Source organism: Hemitrygon akajei, chromosome 14 (genome assembly GCF_048418815.1).
Source record: "Hemitrygon akajei chromosome 14, sHemAka1.3, whole genome shotgun sequence".
Classification (NCBI taxonomy): domain Eukaryota; kingdom Metazoa; phylum Chordata; class Chondrichthyes; order Myliobatiformes; family Dasyatidae; genus Hemitrygon; species Hemitrygon akajei.
The window spans coordinates 25234378-25262012 of NC_133137.1; the positions used below are offsets into that span (position 1 = coordinate 25234378).

Here is a 27635-nt window from a genome sequence, read left to right on the forward strand (position 1 = left end):
AACATAGAACCTACCAGCATAGCACAGGACAGGCCCTTCAGCCTTCAATATTGTCCCATCCTTTTATCCTACTGTAAGATAAATCTAACCCTTCCCTCCCACATAAACTTATATTTTTCTGTCATCTCTGCCTGTATAAGAGTTTCTTAAATGCCCTTAAAATATCTGCCTCTGTTATCACCCCTGGCAGCACATTCCACACACACATCACTTTTTTTTTAAGCTCATCTTTAACATTCTTTCCGCCCGCTCCCCCCCCCCCGAATACTTTCCTCCAATCACCTAAAAATAGTGCCCCCTTTGTATTAGCCATTACTGCCCTGGAGAAAAGACTTTGGCTGTCCAGTCTAGATATGCCTCTTATCATCTTGTACTCCTTCATCAATTTACTTCCCATCCTCATTCACTCCAAAGAGAAAAGCCCTAGGTTCCTCAACCCATCTTCATAATACATGCCCTCTAGTCCAGGCAGTATCCTGGTAAATCTCCTCTGCATCCTCTCCAAAGCTTCCACATCCTTCCTATGATAAGGCAACCAGACTGAACACAAGATTGCAAGTGTGGTCTAAACAGGGGTAAGATGAGGCAAAGTTGTCATCTCACAGCCATCAATCAGAATCAGGTTTAGTATCACCGGCATTTGTCGTGAAAATTGTTGTCTTTGTGGCAGCAGTACAGTGCAATTCATAATGGAAGAAATATTTATTAAATTAGTAGTGCAGAAATAAAAATCATGAAGTAGTGAGGTCGTTTTCATGTGTTTAACGTCCATTCAGAAATCGGATGGCTGAGGGGAAGAAGCTGAATCGTTGAGTGTGTGACTTCAGGCTTCTGTACCTCCTTCCTGATGGTCACAATGAGAAGAGGGCATGTCCTGGGTGACGGGGTCCTTAATGATGGACTCTGCTTTTTCAAGGCATCGCTCCTTGGGATCCTACAGAGATGTACGTGACACTTCAGCTGAAACAAAATGTGTAGCTTACTCAAGAACTCTTCACAGACTATCTTAGTTCAGCTCAACATGTTCCACATTGCCCAGTCTCTAGGAAAAAATATACAAACGAGGAATATAAAAATTTCAACCACAGATTTTGTGATTATAACAACAAAGCACTTAATTGCTATTACAAGTTTTCTATAAACGTTGCTACAATTACAGAGAGCAGTTAGTCAGATAACAAAAGTGAAAACTAGTGGAGTTAACTCAATGAGCTGAATGGCCTCATCCTGTTTCTATATATTCTTGTTGAAGCGGTGGAGTGTCACAACGGGCAGTGGGAAAGTGGAACTGAGGTTACAATTAGATCAGCTGCGATCTTACTGAAGGTTAGAGCAGGCTCCAGGGGCCAGGCAGCTTACGCCTAATTCAAATTAATAGATATGTAATCCTGAGCCTTAACCATCGCTTCATGATCCGTGATCTGCAGCACAATGTGATCTGAGAGAGTCATGGCTTATTGTGGCATTGATGATGTTCCCACCGTAGGTTTACAAATTAAATGTCTTTCAAAGAAGTCAAAATCCCACTTTACATGGAAAGCTCTGTAGTCCATATTCATTTTGATGAATTTAAAACCATATTTCCACCTGAACCCAGCAAAATCTGAGCAGGTTGGTTACGTCTCTGCCTGTAGGTCTTGATCAATTTTATCACAGCCCTCACTTAGCATTCCTGTCTTTATTTTTCTGTTTGCAACAATTTCTTTATCCCAATGAGAACACCGTGATGAATTTACAGTGACGTCTAACATGAGTATACAGTGTAGGGACTGGAGCAATGAAACCATGGTGCTGAGAAAATTTACAAAGAGGTTAATCTGTGATAAGTGTGTCCACAATCACAATGTTGGCTCGGGAGATTATGATCACTAACTATTAAGGAATTACGTTCGAGATTTCTCAGAAGTGGAACAGTAACAAGACAGAGGAGAGAATATTTTGATCTTCTATTCAAATTTTTTATGGCTTTTTGAAGTTCACATTATGATAGCAACATTTATGAAGTGTTTAGCCTGACAGGTGAACGGGCTGGCAGTGGACGGATGATAGACTGTGTGCAATCTGATCAGTTTAAATATCAGGGCCTGTTACTGTGCTGCAGGTCCCTCTAAAAGGGCATCACGGTCAGTATAAATATCATGGGCTGAATGGCTTGTTCAAAGAAACTTTATTATGGAAGAAAATATGTCACTATGTACAAACCTGAGATTCATCTTCTTGCAGGCATACTCGATAAATCTGTAACAGAATCAGTGAAAACCCCACCAACTTGGGCGTTTGACCAGAGTGCAAAAAACACAAACTCTGCAAATACAAAAAAATAGTAATAGATAAACAAGCGATAAGTATCAAGAACATGAGATGAAGAATCCTTGAACCTGAGTCCATAGGTTGTGGCAACAGTGCACTTTTGAAGACCCAATTTTGTTACACTCTGACTTAAGTTCTTTGCAGGAATGGGACCCACTGTCAGGGCCTCACGACCGGCCGCTTTTTGTATACATCTGGACACGGCCTAGAAGACTAGCGCGCCTTCAGGGTGCCAGATTTTCATTGCTCTGGTGGTGGGCGGATTCAAGGCTGGTGCCGCCGCTATCGCCGACTGATGCATTGTGGGAGTACAAGGAAGATCGGATGTAGCGGGCTTGCTATTGGCTGTGTGCCCAGTGGCACAGAGCTTGGAGGAAGCGATGCAGCAGACTTTTAACACCATAAATCAGTGAGCTGTTTTGTTATGTCTCCCCTCTCACTGTGAAATGGGGACACCTCCTTTTCCTGTATTAAGAAAAGAGCAAGCCTGTGGTATGTCAACTGTATGAACAAGTAGCCTTTGGGGTACTGTCAGTCTGTGTCTTTATTGATGCTTTGCTGCACACTTGAGTGCTCGGTGGGGGAGGGGTCGTTGCCTTGGTACTGCTTACGCGTGGGAGGGGGTAGCTCGAGGGGGACTTTGGGGTTCTAACATTTAACTGTCATTCATTCTTTGGGGGCACTCCTCGGTTTTCGTTAACGATTGCGAAGAAAATGAATTTCAGGATGTATATTGTATGCATTTCTCTGATGTTAAGTGTACCTATTGAAACCTATTGATGAAGTGAAGTTGAGGGAAGTTACCCCCTTTGGTTCAAGAGCCTGGTGGTTGAGGGGTCATAGCTGTTCCTGAACCTGGTGGTGTGAGTCCTGAGGCTCCTGTACCTTCTTCCTGATGGCAGCAGCAAGAAGAGAGCGTGACTTGGGTGGCGGGGTCCCTGATGATGGATGCTGCTTTCCTGAGACAATGTTTCGTGTAGATGTGCTTAATGGTGCGGAGGGCTTTGATGCTCCGTGATGGTCCATGATGCTCTGGGCCGCATCCAGTATATTTTGGTAGGATTTTCCATTCAAAGGCATTGGCATTTCCATACCTGGCTGTGATGCAGCCGGTCAAGATACTCTCCACCACACATCTATAGATCCTATCTATAATTCCTATGGTCTACTATGTTTTGGGTCTAGATGTTCCATTCCTCCCCATTTGTGAGACCAAGCATAAAGACGCCAGGCAGGTGACCTACATTTGGACTTGAGTATCTGTTCTGAAGCCCCTTTCAGGAGTCATTGGAGTGTGTACGGGCTGATGTGTGACACACAAGCGGCTGAAACAAACTGTGGATGTATACTTTATTCAGGAACTGTTCACAGATTGCCTTGGAGGTTTTCTGTAAACATTGCTGCAACTTCAGAAAGCATTTAGTCAGTTGACACAATACTTCATGCTGGTAACTCTAAAATGGCAATCACTGTCTTGACCAATATGTGTGCAACTGCGTTAAAATGGATGCTGAAGAGATCCATCGTTTTCTCGCAGTCTCCAGTTGACAGCACGCCCAAGCATGTTTTGGAATTGCACATGATGAGTTTTTCCATGATGACCATGTTCCCATCCTAAAATTGTTCTAACCTTGCCAGAAGTGATGATATCTTGCAAACCAGCTTTGTAGATCCACACCATTATCAATAAGTGATAAAGGGCTTGGTTTTTGGGAAGTGTCTGAACTTGCACAGGGATTTGGTAGGAAATGTGTTTGGAATGAAGTGCCCAGTTTATGCTGGGATATGAAATCAGGTATCCTCATAGCTGGTGCTCATTCCTCATTGATACGGTGTTAACCGATTGCAGGCTCTTGGCAGTGATCCTGATTTCACCTTATTGAAATCTCTGAGTCAAGGTTAAATGCAGAGACGTGGCTGGTGCTTTATGATCATGTGCCGTTTTGGTTTGCACTCGCTACTCAATCTGAAATGTTCTTCTTCCAAGAAACACACACAAAATGCTGTAGGAACTCGGCAGGCCAGGCAGCGTCTATGGAACAGAGTAAACAGTCGAAATTTTGGGCTTGATGGAGGGTCTCGGCCCGAAACGTCGACTGTTTACTCTTTTCCATACATCTGCAGACTTTTCGTATTGGTTGTGTCCTGCTTTTAAGCTTTCCTGATTGAATATTCTACAGGAAAATAAGAAGGGTGGCTGGTGAATAAGGTAATAATTTCAAAGTCTTGAATCCCTGCAACATGGAAGGGGGCAGTTCTCACTGTTGGAGGGTTCGGTGACCAGAAGGCACTGATTTTACCATTCTGGAGGAAAGTGTAAGTGGAATGTGAAGAAATCTAAACTCTCTGGCTGTAGGGGAGGTGGAGGTTAAATCAAACACTGCCTTTCAAAGAAATGCTGGTCATTCTTTGGGAGAAGAATAGGGAAAGGACTGACAGGATTGTTCCTTTAATGGCTAGCAGACTTGCTGGGCTGAATGGCCTGAATCCTCCTTTCACTTGCTTTTACGTCACGCGGTGGACACTCTCTTTCATGCATCACATGTAAAACTGGTGGAAAATGTTGGGTGGCAATGACATTTTTGAAAATGGGAACAGACATGAACGTGCAGGAGGGACTTTGGAAAATCCCAGGGTGAGGGGCCGAATGGCCCTAGTGGTGAGGTTGTAAATCTTCACTGTTTTATTGAATCATTTTCCATGTTGTTTGCCTGAGGGGGCAAATGTGACAGTGTTCTCCTTTGAATTAAAATCTCCCTTACTGTAAAGTGGTCAGATTTTGTTTTCCATGATCAGCTACATCAATCTAAATTATTAATCAGACATTTATATTTTTAAGAGCAGATTTGTGAATATATTATTGCAAGTAACCGTAAAACTTTTAAGGACCAAGCCACTCAATGCAGTGGATTTAATTTCTCCTCCTCCACTTCAGAATCTGGGTTTCAAGTCCAGCCCATACTGATGAGAGTGAACGTCACATGCCTTGGATATAAGAGCCCTTAATTGACTTTGGTTTAGGTGGTCACAATAGTTTCAAGTGGGTGGGACTCCATTGCTTAAAACTACCTCTTAACAAAGGCACTTGTGTTGATTTGAGACCATTAGGCAAAATGAACAATAACAAATCTATCATCTGTTCTACACTTTGCATCTCAGCATCACTGGGGAAAAGGTAGCCCCTTAGCCTCACATATTTCACTCTATAAGAATTATTTATTACTTGGGTCACACATCTGTGATCAAGGTGCAGGCCGTTGGGACTCGGCAAAACAATAGTTTGTCCCAGACTAGATGGGCCGAAGGGCTTGCTTCTGTACAGTAGTTCTCTGACTCCATCAGAAGCTGTTGGCAAACGTACGGAGATCTTGAAGTCTACTGAATGATGAAAGCCCTTGTTAGGGTGGATGTTGAGAGGATGTTTCCTATGGTGGGAGAGCCTTAACTCCAAAGGACACAGGCTCAGAATAGAGCGCATCCTTTTAGAACGGAGATGAGAAGGAATTTCTTTAGTCAGAGAGAGGTGAATCTGTGGAATTCATTGCCAAAGGCAGCTGTACAGAATTAAAAGCAAACAAAAACAATAGTGCAAATAATCATAAACTATATACAGTGAGGTCCACCTCATTGAATGTACAGATGGACTTGATTTATAATAGACTAAAATTCAAGTGTTCATAAGACTGATGGCATATGGAAAGAAACTGTTCACCCCATTGACTTAAGTTTTAACTGGGCACCTTGATGCCAGATTCAGGCAACTGCTGCCCTGATGTCAAGGCGATCACCTTTGCCTCTTTTCTAACATTTGGCTCTTTGTTCCATCTTTGAACCAAAATTGGTTTGGAGCAGAGTGGTACTAACAAAACTGAGTCTTGGCAATGTATGGTATTGTTGATGTGAGTGACACTTGAGCTGAATTGAGCTAATGAGCTAAATTCATTTTGATTCAGAACGGACTTATTTGAATAGTAATTAAGTGGACTTAATTTGTTCTGATTGCTTTGATAACTTTTATTTTATTGAGATACAGTGCAGATTAGACCCTTCTGGCCCTTTGAGCCACTCCACCCAGCAACCCCCAATTTAACCCTAGCCTAACCAGGGGGCAAGTTACAATGACCAATTAACCTACTAATCAGTACGTCTCTGGACTGTGGGAGGGAACCAGTGCACCTGGAGGAAACCCTTGCAGTCACGGGGAGAACGTACAAACTCCTCACAGAGTGGTGGGAATTGAACCTAGGTTGCTAGTGCTGTAAAGCGTTGTGCTAACCACTACACCACCGTACAGCCCCAGCTCATTGTCAGGTAGATACTGTTGTTGTAATGGTTCTGGGACAATTTGACGGGAGGCACAACTAGTTCTGGAGCTGCGTTGCTCTCGGGTCCTGCAGTCTTTGCCATCTCCAGTGGTCTTGGCTGTTTCTTGGAGAGTTTGAAATTGGCTGGGGCACTGATTTCTGTGATGCTGGAGATATAGGAGGAAGCAGAACTGTATTATTTATTCTGCCTGTCTGGCTGAAAATGTTTGCGAGTGCTTTGCGCTATTACACCTTCACTGAGGAGCTACCTTGTCCTATTGCAGTTTGATCGTCCATCAGCCATCATGCTGGTTCAGTGGTTCAGTTAATACCAGAGAATGTATACAGTATACACCCTGAAATTCTTCCTCTTCACAGACATCCTCAAAACAGAAAGAGATCACAAAGGATGAATGACAGATAAAAACATTAGCACTCCAAATCCCTCTGCCCCCTCCCACGCACAAGCAGCAGCAAAACATCAACCCTCCCCCTTTACTCAGCAGAACGCATCAGCCCCCACCACCCACCAAGCAAGCAATAGCAAAACCCCCAAAGAAAGACCATGATCCAGAGTTGGTCAAAAAACCACTGTCCACCCCAACAGTTTGATATCTCTCTCTCTTGTTAACAAGGGAGAGAGGGGTATCATTCCTTCCACAGCAAGAGTGAAGGCCAATAGCTTATTGTTTCTATGTTACGATCTGCAGCTTTGCTTTAGAGTTCCCCTGACTTGAGAGTCAGCAACAAACTCTCTCTCTTTACAGTGGCCAATGAACGCGTGGTCTTTTGAATGTGGGAACAGAATACCCAGAAGAAACCCATGTAATTATAGAGAAAATGTGCAATCTCCACGCCGACTGCTCCTGAGGTCAGGGTTGGACCCATCGAGAGAGAGCCGATCTCTCGCGTACAGAGGCCTCCTCTGTCTCGATGTTCCGATCCGGCGCTTCAGTCGGCAACATTGGCAATGCAACTGCAGAGACACGTTGAACGCAAGATCGTGGCCCTGCCTCCTGCTGGTTTGAGTAGTCCTGTGTGACAGCTTTCTGAGTTTTTGAGTTGTCCGGGGCTGTTCTTTCGATGCCTTCTGTACCCAGTGAAGGACTGATCCACTGGCCATTTGTAGGTGGCAGAAACTATTGAACCTTGTTTCATTACAGCCTGTAAGGAGATACAATTCTGGTGCTCTTGATGGGCCGGGCTGTGGTACCATGTCCATTCAGACTCTTCTATCTAGCTGCAGTAATGCCACACAGCATGACGTCCTGGGGTGGAGATAGGTCTCCACCAAAGGAGGTGTAAGGCGCTCCTTCCCTCCACTAGCCTGCAGGTCACCCTTGGGCAAGGTGTAGCACCTGCTTAGACCCCACGACCAGGGTCATGTGAGGCCACGGAAGCAGGTGGTGGATGGTCGTATTGGCAGCTGGTGCAGATCCCAAGTCCTGGTTATGTGACCACTGACACCCAGCAGACAATCTCTGAAGAGTGTTGATAATGGCTGGGGTCACCCATCTTCTAAGGACACTGCCCAGAAGAAGGCAGTGGCAAACTGCCTCTGTTTTTAAAAAAAAATTGCCAAGAACAATCATGGTCAAGGACCATGATCGGCCAGGTCATACAACACAGCATATAGTGCCAATGAATGCCACGCAACACAACGTACAGTGAGCTGGCTGTGAGGATGTGACTTTTTCTCCTCAAGAACTGCTCAAGCATCACTTTTATCATGGACAGCTATACCAGTTGCAGGTGAATTCTTCAGGATGAGCTTAAGTAGATATATCCCTCGTGTCAGTTCACTTGTACCTGTTACAGATCCAGTATAGTAATTTGTATTCCTTGAGGCATAACGTCATAGTGCTGGTGTGCCACCCTTAGTGATAGATTTTAATTGCCTAGGAAGCTGCTCAGCTGTACCACAATACATGCATTTAAACAAATTCTATATGTAGAATCTACTGCAGCTCGAACTACGGCACTCCACGAGCAGTGGGTTTTTGCACCAGCCTGGAAGATGTGCGCCCTCGGTGCGTGGCCCCCATAGATGACCTGGTTCCTCGCCAATTGAAGCGTTGTGAGAGACTGAAACATTGGGACAGAAGTCGGTGTGTGCTGCTGTCGGAAGAAGATCCCTGTACTGTAGCTATTCCATCTCCCCATCCCCCCATCTCCCCATCTCCTCCCCCTCCCACACAATGATGAGTGAGAGCCTGTTGGCTCCCGAGTCTGGAGGGAGATGTATATATAGGTGGGGGGTGCTTTTGCTGGTGCAAGTGAGGGGAGGGGGAGGGTCGATGTTGTTGCTGCTGCTTGTACGTGGGAGAGGGGGCTTTGCAGTTCTGATGTTTCTCTCATTCATTCTTGGTGGTTTTTGATTTTTAGATGTCTGTGAAGAGTAAGAATTTCAGGTTGTATACTGTATTCATTCTCTGATATTAAATTGAACCATTATAGGATTGAGTTCTAGTATCTTTTAATTAACTACTGTTCACAGGAAGAATTTCAGTGCAGATATCAGCTTTCTGCAACAATCTCACGGGACGATATTATAATTTCTGGAATTGCAAATAGTTCGCTGACGCAATTGGCTTGGCTTCATTTCCATACTGGAGGGTACTAAAATGTAAATGTCTCCTTCACAAGCGTGTTGTGACTTGATTGCTTGTGTTTGCAGGTAAGTAACCTTAACTAGATAATTAAATATGATTAGGGCAGAGTATCTACTGAAGTCCAGGTATCTAGAAGTTAAACAAGCCCTAATCTGTTTTGGATGTCGTCATTGAATGAATATCTACAACCTGTTCACACAGATTCTCAGGAGGGGCATTTTTTTCTGACTTGATTAAGGATGGAAAAATTAAATATTGGAAAACTATTTCCACTTAAGGACTTGTATTTAACAGGTTTGAGTGGTGGGGTGGAGATGCATCTCTACCAAAGGAGGTATAGGGTGCTATAGGCAAGGTGTAGCACCTGCTTAGTAACCCCCATCAGCACCCCCCCCCCCCGAACAGGGTCATGTGAAGCCATGGGAGCAGGTGGTGGATGGTCGTATGAGCAGCTGATGCAGATCACAGATATGTGACCACTGACACCAGGCAGATAATCTCTGAAGAGTATCGATAATGGCTGGGATCACCCGTCTTGTAAAGACACTGCCCAGAAGGCGGCAATGGCAAACCGCTTCTGTAGAAGAACTTGCCAAGAACAGTCACGGAGATGGAGAGACCGTGATCTGGCACCTACATCATACAGCACAGCACTTCACAAACAAACAATATAAGAAGTGTATTGAAGAGAGGAAATCTCTAAGATATTTCACAGAAGCTGAATTAAGCAAAAACATTGAGAATGTGAAAAATAAAAGCTTGGTTTGAGGTAGGAGAGGAGAGAGTTAGAGATCTCAAACCTGATGGCAGAGTCAAAAGCAAGGAGGAATATCTCTGGCCATATGGCAAGGTAATATTTCTCTTTTTTTTTGAGGCCTCTATTCGTCTTGGTCGACCACAGATGTTCCATTCTAGCTGTCTAGAGAGGCAATACGGAGAGCAAGTTGTTGCCCATGTAGCAAGCTCCCCTCTCCATGCATCAGATGAACACACAGGAACGGCACAGACCGATACAGTTTGGCACCAGCAGCATTGCAGGAGCTGCCAGTCAGCATTGAACTTGGTCGGACTGCCTTAGGGACTCCTGCTCTGGAAATTTCCCTTGGGGTTTACTCCCGAAGCCTTCCCCACGAGTGGGTAAAGCCGCAAGGCGGCGGAGGTTTGAGGTCAGGGATTTGTTTCTCCCAGGGGAGCTGCCAACTGTGACTAGCGAGCCCCATCTGCCCGAAGCGAAGCGCCAGTGGCCTGCCTTTGCCCCTTCTCCTGTCAGTGGAAATGATTCCACCAGTCTCAATAGCTGAGCATCATATGAAGGCCAGGAGCTGGACTTGGTTGTCAGAGGCTATTTGAGGCACATGCCACTCGGAGCATTTACTAGGTAGTGGGAGCTTATCCCCACTACCACCCCTGGCTCTGACAACCTTAAGGAACTGCTGTATTTTTAATTTTATGATAGAACTAGAAAAGGAAATATAATTGTGAAATACAGATTCTGATTCATGTTTAATGACCTATTCATTCCAACCAAGGACTAGCCTTGTAATTCCAATCCATTATCTCCCTTAGCTTCTGCCTATAATGAAGTGAACAATACCAGGACTTAGAGATAGCAGGAAATGAGTAATAAGGTTACAATTTTAAACGAGTTCAGATGACGTAAGCCACATGGAGGGAGCTATTACACACGTCTTTATCCATAATTTCATTATTGTATGCTTGGTCTTGGCAAAATTGTGTTAATGGCAGTTAAAAGCAGGTCTGGAGTGCACTGATCTCCAAACTACTTTTAATGGAAGAAGTGGCCATTATGTCATTTCTGCAGTTGCAGGGTTCCCTGGCACATAGAGTGACAGCAGGAAATGAGAGCGCCTGGGCAAACTGGACCAATTAAGAAAATGGCGTATTTCAGACTTAAATTCTCCCAAAAAGCCGTGCAGGTTTGCAGCAGCTTCAGTGCTCCTAATGAGTGTCAGATGAACCTCGTGTCGGTTCCCTGCCTCTGGGCTCCTATCCTCAGCCAGGCTGCCCCTCAATTCTCTCTTCAGCAATGCTTTGTGCTTCTGATAATTGCAGGCCCAGTCAGCCTGGATCTCTGGCCTTGGTGCACTTGATCTTTGTGAAAATTTTAAATTAAACAGCATCACAATCGTGGAAGCTGGTGGTTAATTATTAGTAAATAATAATTAACGAGACAGTTGTAATTCCAGATATTTTACTTTGTTTTAGTAATGTGTACCAGTTAAATCATGTTAAATGATATTAAATTTTGTTCCTGATTAAAATTAGCAAGCAAATATCAATGGAAAATGTTCTGATAGAGACAGGCCTACATCAGAATCAAGTTTAATATCACCGGCCTGTGTTGTGAAATTTGTTAACTTTGCAGCAGCAGTACAGTATATGAAAATAGAGGAGAGAAAGAACTGAATTACAGTAAGTGTGTGTGTGTATATATATATATATATATATATATATATATAAATAGTTAAATAAGTTGAGCAAAAATAGAAATTAAAAAAGTAGTGAGGTAGTGTTTATGGGTTCAATGTCCATTTACGAATTAGATGGCAGAGGGGAAAGAAACTGTTCCTGAATCGCTGAGTGCGTGCCTTCAGGCTTCTGTACCTCCTTCCTGATGGCAGCACTGAGAACAAGGCACGACCTGGGTAATGAGGATCTTTAATGCCAATTTTGTTTTTGAGGCACCGCTCTTGGAAGATGTCTTGGATACTACAGAGGTTAGTGCCCATGACAGAGCTCGACTAATTTTATAACTCTCCACTCTCTGCAGCTTATTTCAGTCTTGTGCAGTTGAGCCCCCCCCCCCACCAATACCAGACAGTGATTGATCCAGTTAGAACGCTCTCCAGGATACCTCTAGAAATTTGTGAGCATCTTTGGTGAGACACCAAATCTCCTCAAACTCCCAATGAAATATAGCCACTGCTCTGCCTTCTTTTTGCTAAATTGATATGTTGGGACCAGGTTAGATCTGTAGAGATATTTACACCCAGGAACTTGAAATTGCTCACTCTTTCTACTTCTGATCCCTCTATGAGACTGGTGTAGGCCCCCTTGTCTACCCTTTCTGCAGTCCACAATCAGTTCTTTGGTCTTCCTGATGTTGAGAGCAAGGTTGTTGCTGCAACACCACTCAACTAGCTGATATATCTCACTCCTGTACTCCCGGTACATACTATAGAACAACTAAAATGGGTGAATAAAACTGACATTATTTTATAATGCACACTTTTTATTAAGTGCCATATTAGTGTTCAAAATAAAACCTAAATTAAGTGCAGAAAATAACTTGGCATAGAGCCCATAGATTGAACTTGGATGAGTGTGCTTTAAATACCAAGGATGATTAGTTCCAGTCTGTCACAGCTGAATAGAAAAACATGGCGATACTAACAGTACAAGCATTAAATAACCTAAATATTTATTGCAATTGATTTCATTAATTTGGTTTTGTGAGGATATTCTATATTATTTTAGAGAGTCAATTTATATTTCTCTCTGTACTTTTCTCGAATTTCTTTTTCCTCTTCAGTGTTCTTTATTAGATAGGAATAAGTATAAATATTTAGCCCAACCAAACTTCATTGCTGTACATACCTGTGGAGCCCAAGTCATTGGGTATATTTAATAATGAGGTTGATGTGTTCCTGATTAGTAAAGGTGGCAAAGGTTATGGGGAGAAGGCAGAAGAATGGGGTTAAGGGGGATAATAAATCAGCCATGATAGTATGGCAGAGCAGACATGAAGGGCTGAATGGCCCAATATATTTAAAGCTAATTGGTGTATATACTGGCTATTTCATTTTGTATGCATTTGCATGCAAAACACAGGCTTATACAAAATACTGAAAGTTTTGATTATATTGGAAGTTTTTGTTTGCTTAATGCTACTGTAGAATAGAAAAATGAACAATCTATTTAAATTCAGCAGGGACTAGATTAAAACTAAATGGATTCTAACTGACGAGGTGATTCCAAGAGCATATGTTGACATTCTGCAAGTACAGTCCAGTTAGACCTAGTTTTCAGCTGTCTCCACAGCTCTACAATTTTTCCTTCCACATACTTACCCAGCTGTTTCCTTGAGTGATCTGCGCTTGGAATGAATATCATGACTAATCTGCCATAGCCCTCTCTTGGCAGAAAACACAAAAGGTTCACCAGCCAATGGTCCCTCTAAGGCATATATGTCAAACTCAAGGCCTGCGGGCCAAATCCGGCCCACGGTGGAATTATCTTTGGCCCGTGAGATAATATCTAATTACTATTAAAGCTGGCCCCAGTAATCGAAGCGCCTATGGCGTATGATATGGCTAATGCTGAGTTTATTCAGGTACCAGGTTTTCAGGGTTTTTAGTGTTTATTCGGCAGTCTTCTTCATGAGAAACGGAATTTGTAAAGTGAAACACTTTGTAGTTATAGCAGAGACTGAGACACATGAGAGCAGGCTGAAAAAACGGAGGCAACGAAAGCTGCGTTCGCACGCGTCCGACTGATCCGGCCCGCATGAAGCTGCATTTTGCTCAATCCGGCCCATGACCTAAAATGAGTTTGACACGCCTGCTCTAAGGTGTGCACATGCTTTCACTACCAGCACACAGAGGAATTTAAACTGTGCACAAAACCCCCTACCTCGTTGGCACGTTAAGTATATTTCACAATTGTCAACAATCACATTTCCTTTTCTGGTTTCTGATGTGGACGTTGTAGACAATGTGGAGTTTGCTATTTGTCTGTAGATTTTAGAACTGGCTTATTTATACTATTTTTATTGAAGAAATTATTGATTCACTATGTCGAATTTCAAAGAGGCAAGGGGTGTGAAGTGTAAAAGAACTGCTAGTTCTTTTAAAGCAGAAAGGCTTAACGAAACAGTGGAAACTGCTACACCGAGAGCTCATGAGGTCAGGAGCGTGCAGCTGCGAGAAATATTTATGTACAATACAGAAACTTGTGTTACCTGCTGTATCATCATGATGCAAAATTTGCTGGAGAATTTACAAGTGGGAAGAAGTGGAATGATATTTGGAAACTTGATTTCTAAAGCGTCATTTAGCAAGCAAATCACATATAGATAGTGTGCAAAATCTCCAGCGAGACTCATTCATGTGTATTATTTTAGTTCTTTTAAACTAAACAACAAACTGGACTTTATAGTTTATCATCCTTAGAATAGCTTCAGGTTTACTTCCACTTAAAAATTCAGTGTGCACATGCTATTGTCACTGGGCAAAAAATTGCACAGCGTAAGATTGTTGCGCAACACTGGTCATTACAAATTTACCACCCTGCAAGTCCGGGGTTCCCAACCTCTTTCACACCTACCATTATCTAGGGGTGCATGGACCCCAGGTTGGGAACTCCTAAAGAAATGTTGTCTCATCTCAGACCTAAAAGTTATCTATTTTTCTGAAATGTCTACATCCTACTCTGACCCTCCCCCACCACCCCACTAATTGTAGTCAAGGGAAACTGTTTTCCTCCATCTTGAACTTTATGGATTTTGTTCAGACTGGCCCTAAGTTATGGAGACCCTTGCACGTGCAAAAGCTCCCATGATATTAAATTCAAAAGTTCAATGCACACATATACTCAGTGGCCACTTTATTAGGTATAGGAGCTACCTAATAAAGTGGTCACCGAGTGTATTTCTGTATGTTCGTGGTCTTGTGCTGCTGTAGCCCATCCACTGTAAGGTTCGACGTGTTGTGTGTTCAGAGATGCTCTTCTGCACACCGCTGTTGTAACTCGTGGTTACTTGCATTTCTGTTGTCCTCCTGTTAGCTTGAACCAGTCTGGCTAATCTCCTCTGACCTCTCTCATTAACAAGGCATTTTCACCCACAGAACTGCTACTTGGGAAATGTGGAACTACAGAGCAAATCCAGGTTTAGTTGATGGTTGATGCTTGGACAAATAAAATTTGTGCTCTCCTTGGGCCCCAGGAGGTCTGCATTCCCCTTGGGCCCCAGTCTCAGTCATATTGGATCCTATGCTCTCATTTGAACTTGTTGGATTGCATCCAATTTCTCTGTTCTCTCCCCTTCAAATTTTCCTTTGCCAGTGGTATTTTGCACTGTCTAAAAGTTCTAAAAATGCTCTCGTAATTCCCTTCCTGAAGCCATTCTTCCTTTACCTTCCATCATGAACAAACAAAGAACAGTCGCCTTTCACTGGCGCCATTCCATCAGGCACTGTCCCTTAATGTGAATGCAACGACTCAATCAATGGTGGTGTTTGTGAATTATGTAGAACAGTTTTCTGTTATGAACAATGTGTCATCTGTCAGCCATTACATTACCCTACAGCCTCCCTCTTTACTACAGAGTTAAACATTTGACCACTGTCCTGGTATCTTTTTTTTTCCCTTGACCCTGTAATGCCTGCCTGGGATGTTTCCTGTTGCATAGGAGTTAAATATTCCTTGGTGGCTTTTGGCTGTGAACTCTGTAGTTTGATGTTTAATGTCCTCGGCGTTGAACCTGCTCTGCTGCTGTGGAGTCACTCTGCAGTTCACATAGTGTTTTTGTCCACTTTTATTTTCTCTATTTGCACAATTTGATTGAGGTGCAGAACTGGCTCTGCAGCCACCGACACAGCAGGATTCACGTTGCCAGGATTAATCAATAGACAATAGGTGCAGGAGTAGGCCATTCGGCCCTTCCAACCAGCACCGCCATTCAATGTGAACATGGCTGATCGTACACAATCAGTACCCCGTTCCTGCCTTCTCCCCATATCCCTTGACTCAGCTATCTTTAAATGATCAGCGAGACAGTGGACTTGTTTGGGGGACTTTGATGTCCATGATGTATGTGTTCCTGGACCCTGGGTATTCTGTTTCCTGTTTTTTTTTAGTGGTTCGAGCAGGTTGATGCAGACTGGGGCACCGGCCGAGAATGCCCCGCAACCTGCATTGGCTAGCGGTGCGGCATTGGACTGAACTGAATACTACTGATTTACTATTCTATGTGCTGTTCCCTCACTTCTTGCCATTTGCGCAATTTGCTTTTTGTCCTGCACTTTGGGTATTTGATGTTTCTTGAACAGTGTTTCTTTGTTTTGTGGCCGCCTGTGGAAGGATGAATCTCAGAGCTGTATTCCGTTGTTACCTACCAGCAGCAATAGATCACAAAATGAGTCAGGGTTTGATGTTAAAACCACTATCTTTATTAGTATCTACGCATAATATAGAAAATGAAATGAAATAAACAGAAGTTAACGGTGTTATACATGCGCGTGTGTGTGTGTGGGTGGGTGGCTCCCAAAACAGTCAAGCTTAGGAACAGTTCTTAAAAGTCTTATGATTAAGATAGCAAAGTGGAAAGGTCCAGTAATCCACAGTATAGATGAGGGGAGAGATTTGTAAATCCACATTAAAATATAGAGAGGAGGCAATTATGAAGAATTCCAGATTCCATGCTGGGTAAATGAAGTAACAGTCGCCAAAGATCTTATCTGTCGAGTTGTTCCGAAATCCACATAGAAATATCACAAGGTGACAGTCACACAGAATATCCATTTGCACAAGTGGTTACCACATAGCACACCCGAATCCAGGTAAGGGTTAACAAAAATGGTCGCCACAGGATACTCCCAACAAAATCCACATATAGATCATATGAAGTGACAGTCACATATCCAATGTGCACTGTGTGCCATTAATCAACCCAATCCTTTGGGCATGGGGAAGTATCAGACTTCCCACATATCGTAGCGAACTGTTTCTGACCACAGTCCAATGCTTTCTTTTTTTTCTTTCTCTCTCTCCCCTCTCTCGTCCCAGAGGTCTGTCGAAGCTCATTAAACTGACGTCATAGTCCCGCCTCATCCAAACATTTTAAAGTGACATCCACAGTACAAAACCATGGTCACATAACACCTCCCCCCAAAAAGGGTAAATTTTGATCTGTAAGAGGAAAATTTTAACTGCAAACTACAATATGTGAAATAGTAGATTTACAGTTACCATATAGCATACTACAGATTAATATAACATATTGCAGAAGCTTATACAAATGGTAAATTCCACTCCACTTTTAAAAATACATTGCAAGCTTAACATCTGGAAAGACACTCGGCAAAGCCTTTAATGTGAGTTATCATGAGATCATACTCCTGCAAAATCAGACTCCAATTCAACAATCTTCTATTTTTGTTTCTCACCTTACTCAAAAACACCAATGGATTATGATCTGTATAAACCACAAGTGGTTTCTGAGCTGGGCAAACATACACATCAAAATGCTGAATAAGTGATAATAATTCCTTCTCAATGGTGGAATAATTTCTTTGATGCTCATTGAATTCCTTTGAAAAGGAAGCCACAGGATGGTCAACATCATCATAATCATCCCTTTGTGGTAACACTGCTCCTGCAGCTTCATCACTGGCACCCACAGTGATGGAAAATGGCTTTGCAAAGTCAGGTGACCTGAGCAACAGGTTGGTGACATAAGATGGCTTTCAGTTTATCAAATGCCTCCTGACAAGGCTCTGTCCAAACAAACTTTTCACCCTTCTTCAGGAGGTTAGTCAACGGGAGAGCAACATCAACAAAGTTCTTACAGAACTTGCGATAATATCCAGCTATTCCTAGGAACCTTCTAAGAGTTTTTTACCGGTTTGAATGGGAACCTCAGAAATTACCTGAACTTTTGCCTTTCATTTTCTCTTTCAGCAGCCTCTAGCTGTCCTCATTGTTTTTCAATCTCTAATCTAAGTTTCTCTAACTTTATTTGTTCCTGCTTCAACTGGATCACAGGGTTAACTGGTTTACTTTCAGGAAACCTTTCCAACACCTCCTCTTCAAACTCCTTCTTAGATACATAGTGCTCAGCTATTCTCCTCTGAATCACTGCCTTTATCATAGATGATTTTACCATAACAAATCCCAGCTTTTTAGCAATGGCCAACAAGTCGACCTTTCTGGTGACCCCTAATGCCTCACGGGTTGGTGATGTCAGAAATGCATCAATATCCATTGCTGCTGGTTTCCACATGCAAGTCAATCAAAAAGGAAGTAACCAATCGGATCGAAAATCAATCAATAAGCTCCAATTTTGTTCAAATCACGGCCGAGCCCCCAATTTATGTTACGTACCAACAGCAATAGATCACAAAATGAGTCAGGGTTTGATGTTAAAACCACTATCTTTATTAGTATCTACTCATAATATAGAAAATGAAACGAAATAAACAGAAGTTAATGGTGTTATGTTTGTGTGTCTGTGTCTCACCCAAATAGTCAAGTTTAGGAACGTTTTAAGATTAAGGTGGCAAAGTGAAAAGGTCCAGTAATCCACAGTATAGATGAGGGGAGAGATTTATAAATCCACATTAAAATGTAGAGAGGAAGCAATTCCACAGATTTCCACAGATTCCATGCTGGGTAAACAAAGTAACAGTCGCCGAAGATCTTATCTGTCGTGTCATTCCGAAATCCACATAGAAATATCACAAGGTGACGGTCACAGAATTTCCCTTCGCACAAGTGGTTACCACATAGCACACCCGAATCCAGGTAAGGGTTAATGAAAGGGGTTGCCACAGGATACTCCAACAAAATCCACATATGGATCACACGAAGTGACAGTCACATATCCAATATGCACTGTTTGCCATTAATCAACCCATTCCTTTGGGCATGGGAAGTTATCAGACTTTACCCATATCATAGTGAACTGTTCCTGCCTGCAGACCAAAGCTCCCTCCCTCCCTCTCTCTCTCTACTGAAAATCTCAGCAGTCTGTTGCAGCTTGTAATACTGACGTCTTAGTCCTGCCTCATCCAAGCGTTTTAAACTCTGGTCACGTAACACTGTATGCACACTTTGATATTAAGTGTACTTTGAATCTTTGGTACTTGTTTGTGGCAGCCTGCAGGACGAAGAGTTCCAGGGTTGTATTCTGTGTATGCACTTTGAATATTTGAAACAGATGCAAATAGTGACAGCTACTAACTCTGCAGGATGTGATGCATGTCAAACATCGGCCGGATAAATGAACCAAAAGTTCACGTGAAGTTTGAACCAGAACAAATTAGGTGCAGTTTATTGTTCTGTGAGGTAGAGTGCACGTGACGGTGAAGAATTTGCTTGTAGCTACATCACAGATAGATGGAGTCAACCACACAGAGCATTCCTCATCATCGTCTTCACTGTGTGCCGTGTTGTATGACATGGACAATCATGGTCTATGACGGTGATTGTTCCTGCCATATTTTTCTACAGAAGAGGTTTGCCATTGTCTTCTCAAATATTCATCATCATCATTTTGTGCCATGTTGTATGACGTAGGTGATCGTGGTCTTTGCAAGACCACTTTCCAGAAGTGGTTTGCCATTGCCTTCTGGGCAGTGTCTTTACAAGATGGGTGCTCCCGCCCGTTATCAATACTCTGCGGAAATTGTCTGCCTGGTGTCAGTGGTTTCATAACCAGGACTTGTGATATGCACCAGCTACTGGTACAACCATCCACCCCCTGCTCCCATGGCTTCATGTGATGCTGATCGGGGCTAAGCAGGTGCCACACCTTTGCCCAAGGGTGACCTGCAGGCTTGCGGAGGGAAGGAGTGCCTTACACCTCCTTTGGCGGAAATGTATCTCTACCCCACCACCTGTACAGAACATGTTATACATAAATTACACACGTCAGTAAAGGAAGGGGGAGGTAGTGAGTTGTGTGATCACTCCAGTGGAGTATGATGTTCTGCTGTGAGGTGATCTTTCTCCATTGGCTGCCTCTCGAGGCAGCAGGATATGCCTCCACATATTCTTGTGCAGTTTGGGCAAGAGTAAGTGGTGCTTATGGTTAATAGTTAACTCTTTTGGTTGTCCAGTCTCTTTCACTCCCTCGTGAACACATTTCCTCCACGTATATCCATTGATGGGTGGCGGGGTGGAGGTGCATCTCTAAGAACCTCTGCCAGCCAGCTGGTCACCCTTGGGCAAAGTGTAGCACCTGCATAGCCCCCTCCCCATCAGGGTCACGTGAAGCCATGGGACCATGGTATGAGGAGCTGGTGCATATCACAAGTCCTGGTTACTTGACCACCAGGCAGACAATCTCTGAAGAGTACTAACAATGGCTGGGGTCACCCGTCTTGGAAAGACACTGTCCAGGTTGAAGGCAATGGCAAAAAGCACTTATGTGGAAACCGTTCCCAAGAATAATCATATGACACAGCACAGGATGACATATGAGTGGAATGTCTTATCAGTTTTCAGATGTAATGTTGAATTTCCTCAGGCTGGTTTTGATGTTACCTTTGAAGCAGTTCTAGTGCCCACCAGAGAGGGGCTCCCTCACCTTCCTTCAGCGGGAAGTAAAGGATCTGTTTGAGGAGGTCCTTCCTTTCACCTTCCTTCAGCGGGAAGTAAAGGATCTGTTTTGAGTTTGGCATTTAGATGAGGTGACCACCCCAGTTAGTGTTGACCTCTTCCAGAAGCTGGTGTCAGTGTGTTTGCCCTCCCAGCTGATTCTCAAAACCTTTCCTAAGGATCTTTGATGGTATGTTGGTAACAAGACCTTAGTGTAAGAAAGTAATTGGAGACTGCTCCATGGTAACGCCAGAGGTGGTCTGTGTTATTCCGTAGTTTAGGTAGGATTAAAGGTTGTACAGGTCGGTTCACAAGAACCCAATGCTTGTACGGGGGTGTAGGTCAACATTATCAATCAAGTCGATCTTGCTGTAAACTGTATCAATTTTTTCTGCTGTGGATTGAAATGTTTCTCTCTCTCCTCTCTGCATTTCAGACAACGGGAATCGTCCATACCACGACGGCAAGCGGGAGAACAGGCATCCACCAAGAGGGGCCGACAGAAAACGTCATTCACCCCTCGGAAACTCTCAAGTGACGACGTGCTGATCATAGACCGGAGAGACGGGATGCACTTTGTACAGCGGCCGGCGGCTCAGCGTCGTCCGGTTGAGAAGGCCGTTGAGGTGAGGCGAAGAAGCCAGTCATCCGACCCGCTGAAGCAGTTTTCCGAGCGCGACGGGTCGGTCCGCCAGCTCAGCGCGTACTCATCGCAACGGGGCAGGTCCCGCCTGCCCCGGGAACCCTCCAGAGCCCCTTCCAACCCGAGCCAGAACTCGCCCGTGTCCGTCAAGGGGAAAGCTCAACACAGCGACGGACCGAGCCAGTGGGGAAGAGAAGCTCCGCGCTCCCGGGGCCAAGCGGGCGATAGGGGGGAAGCCGATAAAAGAGCGGCCAGGGTCAAATCCCCCGCCCGATCCAGAAGCCAAGCTGCGACCAGGCAACCGAAGTGTCCCACCACTCCTTCCACTGCCAAGAGCAAGCCATCCATCAACGCAGCCAGGTCTTGCAGCCCCGCGCCCAAAGCTTATGCAGCCAGACCGCCGCTGTATGTGCCCCGGACCGCCACGGGCCCGCACCGCGTGTTGTGCTACGATAAGAACCAGAACGTGATCAGCGTGGGTTCCGGGCGCCGGCGCTCTTCCAGCAGTTGCTGCGGTACAAGCGGCTGTTCCCCAAATTCAGAGGCGGAGAGTTTGGACCCGGCTCAGGCTTTCGATTCCCTTACAGAAGACGAACTGTTCAGGAGCTTCGAGGAAGAGTTTCTGGCCAACTCGCGGCAGATGTCCCTGGACAGCAGTGGTACTGAGGACAGTGAAACGTTTCTAGTCACCGGAGAAAGCCAGCCAGCCGCTGAGGCACGGCAGGAGACTACAGATTCTGCATCTGGACTGGCCACTGTGAATGACCCGGGAACGGATGCAGAAACCCCACCAGAGAGGACTAACAGCCCGGGGTTGGGGAAAACCCGGCCACAGAATGGTCTGGACATTGCAGGCGGCTTGAACTGGAATGGAGAAGGCCTAGATGGCCTAAATGTTGTAAAAACGATAGAGAAGGTAAGGGAGACCGTCCTCTTGAGTCCTCAGGGTGAAACAGAATTATATACATTCGAACTCCGCTGTGCCTCCGACCGCCCGGGTCCCCCTGACGAGGGGAAGGTACAAAATGGACAGATCCCCGAGTTCACTGTAGAGGACAGAACTAACCCCCTGTGTCTGTGCGATGATCCAGGATACGAGAACAGCGAGGGGTCCGTGATTGAGACATCCAGCGAGTCTTCCATCAACCTCCACCTCAACTCGCACGCTGTCCAAATGAGGCCGAGGAAAGGACTGAAGAAACCCGACCGAGTGCCTTCCGTCTACAAGATGAAGCTGCGCCCCAAGGTCCGGCCGCGGACGGACAATCGGCCCGAGAAGAGGCCCTCAAAAATCCCCACCCCGATCAACTGGAGGCAAGGGCAGAAATCTCCGCTGGACGGGAGCCACACCCGGAGGAAACTGAAACACAAACTGATCCTGTGCAGTGAAGACCTCCAGAGTTCGAGAGAGGATCTCCCGCCTTCGCCCTCCTCTGATGGCGGGAGAGCTCCAACCCACAACGATATCGAGGGCTCCTGGGTTTAATTCTCGATGTTTACGTCCCAGGAGTTCCATTGCTTTACGCCTTCCATTTGTATTAACCATGTCATTAAATGTACCTCAGGTCGAATGCAAGGCAGGTCTGTGTGGAGAATTAACCTCCCACTTGGCTGCAACGTCGTTTGGTTGGAAAGGGGGATTTGGCCAGGTGAGGTCCTTGGGAATCGCCAGGAACCGGGCAGATTTGCTTGTTGGTAGAGGTTATTCTTGCAGTTTGCTGATACCTGATGCAGATTGGAGGGATTGTTTTACTCGTTCATCATTTACAAACCGGGCTTCCTCACTAGACGGCGCCCTTGTCTAGAGGGGGTGGATGGAGAGACGATTTGAAGTGTAACACAAATTGGCGTCGGCCATTTGTTATTTGCCAGTTTAGGTGCGGCGGGTCAGAGTGGGCAATTGACCCGGGCTGTGGGAGCTGGGCATTGATTAAAAGGGAAGCATGTGGTAATGTCCCTACATCCCCCCCACACCCCGCGCATTCCACTGACACTTGGGCGAGGTTTAGTGCTGTTCGTGCCTTGATATCATGGCGCTGTTTTTTTATCCCCTGCATCGGTGCATTTTGGAAGGAAAATTGGTGACAGGATGGGGAGAGACGATGGCCGCTGTTACCTGTAGGTAGCAGTTCAAAGAATCTAAACCTAATGCTGACCATTCTATATCTAGCCTTCTACTTAGTAACCAACCAATGTACTTAATAATTACTTCGTGTGCAATGAATAATCTCCGTGCTAATTTGTCACTGTGAGCCCTGAGCTGTGTGTCTTGGCGCTTTGGACGCCTGACTTATTGTTAGATAGGAGCTGTGGAATTTTAAACTGGAGCCTTCACATTCCGTTCACTGGGGTCGAAAACGCTAAACGCTAAAGCGCACAATTCAAGATAACTTGTAGCGGACTTCTCCGAAGGCTAAATGTAACCGGAGCCATTGACGCGCTACCGCGCTAGCCCATTATAACCCGGACTGCCAACGGTTATATCTTTAAAACTGCCCTGTCGATCACGGCTTTCAAGGTGGCACGTTAAGGAATCAGAAAGCAAGAGACTTGGGTGCGTTTCCTCGGATAGCTCTGTGACATTTGATGCGTTGTTTGCACAGTAAACTCTCAAACTTACAATCAATCCATTTTACGGTGTTGCCCGCCGGTGAGACGGGGAGTGCTACGCTTCTGGATTCATGCTGCTAACAGTGGAGTGCGTGAGCCACACCCATGTCTCCATTGCGTAATTTCCAGCCTGCGGATTGTATTTATCTCAGGAACCCGATAAATCAATTTGCGTCCATCTTGCAAGGTAATGTTTAGGAAACAGTTAAGAAAGCAGTACTGGATATGGAGGCCCGCTGTAGTTCACGCACTGCGCCTTGTCCTAAGGCTCATCATCCGCAAGCACTATTCGTTTCCTAGACCTTGCATAGAAGACCATAATATGTCGATCATAATATGAATGCGATCGACGCGCTGTCAGTCGCAGCTGAGTGTATCAGCAAAGAGCTTTAAACACTTATATGGAGGCGGTTTCACAAGTGTGATTTATTTTCTAAGGCGTTCTCTGTCGGGGGCTTGGAGAAAGAACTTGTATAAATTTCTATGCAACAGTTTTTCCTCCTTGCTGTTGGGTTCTCGGACTTCCTCCAAAGCCCAGCGAGCTGGTTAATCCAGTCGAGCAAGGGGATTTCACCACTTCCTCGTAACATCTGGAGGGTGTCCCGCCCCAGCATCTCGGCCATCCTCCGGTGCGCCACGGTGACCCCTGCGTCAGGTTCTGTCGCTTTGCTGGTGGCTGCTCAGAATGGCTTGGCAAATGCCAAACAACCGAGCCGATGTGGTGGGCGGTTTGGGAGCAAGTCATTGGCAGCCCCAAACCCGTCCCGCACACTGCGGCGAGACGGGGGGATTGTGGTCACCATCTAAAGTGGAGAGGGGAAATGGCGCGGAAACGGTCACCCTGGTGCCCGAGGGGGCCGCGGTGGCTTTGCCATTCGTTCTTAATCCGCCTCATGTTTCTGCCCTGGTTTGGTCTCGGGGTTAAAGTGTCTTAATAGCGTAGATCACTCACCGTCACCAGTTCGAGCCATGAGCTGTACGGTGCTATTCACCAAAGATGTGTCGCTAGGTTTTAAAGTTCTCTCTCTAATACAGGCAATGTAATTTGTGCTAATTATAATTGCAGACTTTCAAATGTGGAGTTTGCAGCCTGCCACAAAATCTATTCCTTGTAGGTTTTCCCATATCGTCACCGCCCACACCCCGCACCCAGAACAAACTTGTCCAAGAAGTGTGACTCTAAATTCTAGTTAGGTTTTTAAACTGCTGGTGATCATGACATTGATTACAACCAGAGGCAGATTGGGATTACTCCGCTGTGAGAGGGTGGGGTTCCTGGGATCGTTGGTTCGGAGCGTGGGGCATCCGTGGTGAACCTACATTTAATAATTTCTAGTTTGATTCGATACTCACATGAACAGACAATTTATTGCTGATGGGATTTGGTCCCCTGCCTCGTATAATCTGGAGGCGGAAACGTATCAATTAACAAGATGAGCCTCAGCATCCATTGTAGTTAAAATTTGGGTGTATTTGTCTATCGAAATGGCGTTGAATTATCTTTTTTTCTAATTGTAGATCCAATCCTGCTGCTACTTAAAAATAACGTATTTGCACCACAAAGTGTTGAAAGTACTTAACAAAATGTTACTTATTCGGGACTTTTGACTGGACTTTAGGATTGGGCGCTTCCTGACATGGAAAATATAAAAAGTTATACAGTGTACAGTTATTAACTATGCAATTGTAGCGATGAAAATGCCTTGTTTCTTGAAACAGTAACCGATCATTTTCAGTTATTTAAGTACTGTTTGTAGCAAATTGTACCCGGTCCTGCTGAATAATTTAGGACTGCTGTCCTAGGTGTGAATTGAGGCGCGTTAACCCACATAGATAAATTCTAATGTAAGTACTTGACTAATTTCCTGCAGAATACTTTATCTATGCGGGCTTCTTTCTTTCTGCAGACTGCATTTGAAAACATTTCTTTGCACAATACTTGCCATTGAAATGTTGAATAAGAAAATGTTATTCAGAGAATATATTATTCTCCGGTCTGGAGAGGAACAGGCGAGCAACTGTTGAGCAAGATGCAGATGATTAAATTGACCATGTCTGGGTGATCAGCGTTTCACCCATCGTCCGCACCTACTGTTGGAACTCACCGTTCGCATGATTCTTCTTCACACTCTCTCTCTCTCTCTCTCTCTCTCTCTCTCTCTCTCTCTCTCTCTCTCTCTCTCTCCCTCTCCCTCTCCCTCTCCCTCTCCCTCTCCCTCTCCCTCTCCCTCTCCCTCTCCCTCTCCCTCTCCCTCTCCCTCTCCCTCTCCCTCTCCCTCTCCCTCTCCCTCTCCCTCTCCCTCTCCCTCTCCCTCTCCCCCTCCCCCTCCCCCTCCCCCTCCCCCTCTCCCTCCCCCTCTCCCTCCCCCTCTCCCCCTCTCTCCCCCTCTCTCCCCCTCTCTCTCCGTCTTCCAAGAGGGAACAATTAACTGGGAACCATGTTCCAGTCCAGTGCCCAACACTACGAGCTTTCCTTTTGCGTTGGGTGTGTGTGTGTGAGAGAGAGAGAGGGAGGAGAACATAAACGGGATTTCTCTGTAGGACTTGAACTGAATTTTGATTCTAAATTATACACGTCGAAGTAGTACTCCCAACGAGGAAACAGCCGATACGGATGGGGGAAGAAAGCGGGCGATGAAGACTTGGGTGTCAACGTCGAACACGCTAGCTGTGCCTAACCGCCGAAGATGAGAATTACTTTGGCGAAACCTTTAGCTGTATCAACTAATTGTTAAAGTGTGTATGTAAAACGTGTAACCAGGAGAACAGTACACAAAGCTGTAAAATGAATGTTTTGCCTTTAAACCCCCACCCATGCCTTAAGATGTTGCTTCCACTATTTAACTAAGTAAGAGTGTGCGACTTTTGTAAATAATGTGTCGTTTGCAGTTAGCAATGTTTGAATCACCCCTGTATGGAGTTGGGGAGTGGAGGGGGTGACTATTTTGAACGAGACTGTATTCTGTACTGCGTTTGTAACTTGACATTGGGGATCATGTGATGTAATGGAGAAAAAAAATACAATATCTGCAAGTTCGCTTTCTTTCAAAGTGACATCGCACTGGGATGATATTTAAAAAATAAAGACTAATTTTTTTTAAGTAGCTTTCAATATAGTAGCCGTTTGAAACTTGCATCTCTGCCCAAAGATGGAATCAATCCTGCTTAGAACAGTTATGTTTTTACAATGGCAGCAATGTGCAAAGAGAAGGTCAGGAGGTTTGTGTGAAACTTCAGCCGTCATGTCGCCATCTCTTTACAGATGCTGACCATTTTAATTGTAGATGTTCACCGTCTTGAGCTTTTCTCTCTTTACAGTCGTTAATTCCCTCTTACTGAATGGGTAACGTGAAGAGAAGTGAACTGTATTCATACCTATCAGCCACAATTTGACTGCATCATGGAGCCATCTAAACTGATGTAATATTGTCCTGTCACCTTTGAAACAACATTATTTCCAATCCATGCGACACAACTGGGGCAGCCCAACGTTTTATAGCACGGGAGATCTGGGTCCTATTCCAAGAGCTGCTGTAAGGAGCTTGTACGTTCTCCCCGTGACCGTGTGGGTTTCCTCCCAAAGTCCAAAGACCTACCGGTTGGTAGGTTAATTGGTCATTGTAAATTGTCTCATGATTATTTATACAGTTAAGTCGCCAACAATATTTTACATACTAAGTAACCTCCATTGTTGATGGCTTTGAAAACTGTATTTAATCCACTGATACAGTGGGTCAAATTTTGAAACGGAGCTGGTTGGTAAATTCAGCCGCACTGTTGCTCTGATGCCCAGATGGAGAAAGGTGTGGCACACAA

At 44.8% G+C, this 27635-nt stretch overlaps 2 protein-coding genes across 2 annotated transcripts in view; one reads left to right on the plus strand and one right to left on the minus strand.

The window, feature by feature from the left end:
* The window catches only part of gas2l1 (growth arrest-specific 2 like 1), a 99039-nt gene extending 73029 nt beyond the window's left edge, over positions 1 to 26010 (plus strand). The window contains exon 5 of the mRNA XM_073065704.1: positions 21003 to 26010. Coding sequence (XP_072921805.1) covers positions 21003 to 22695 — 1693 coding nt within the window. The 3' untranslated portion in view covers positions 22696 to 26010. The remainder of the gene's footprint in view (positions 1 to 21002) is intronic.
* rasl10a (RAS-like, family 10, member A) overlaps positions 1 to 27635 on the minus strand; it is a 72551-nt gene that overhangs the window by 16408 nt on the left and 28508 nt on the right. The window lies entirely within an intron of this gene.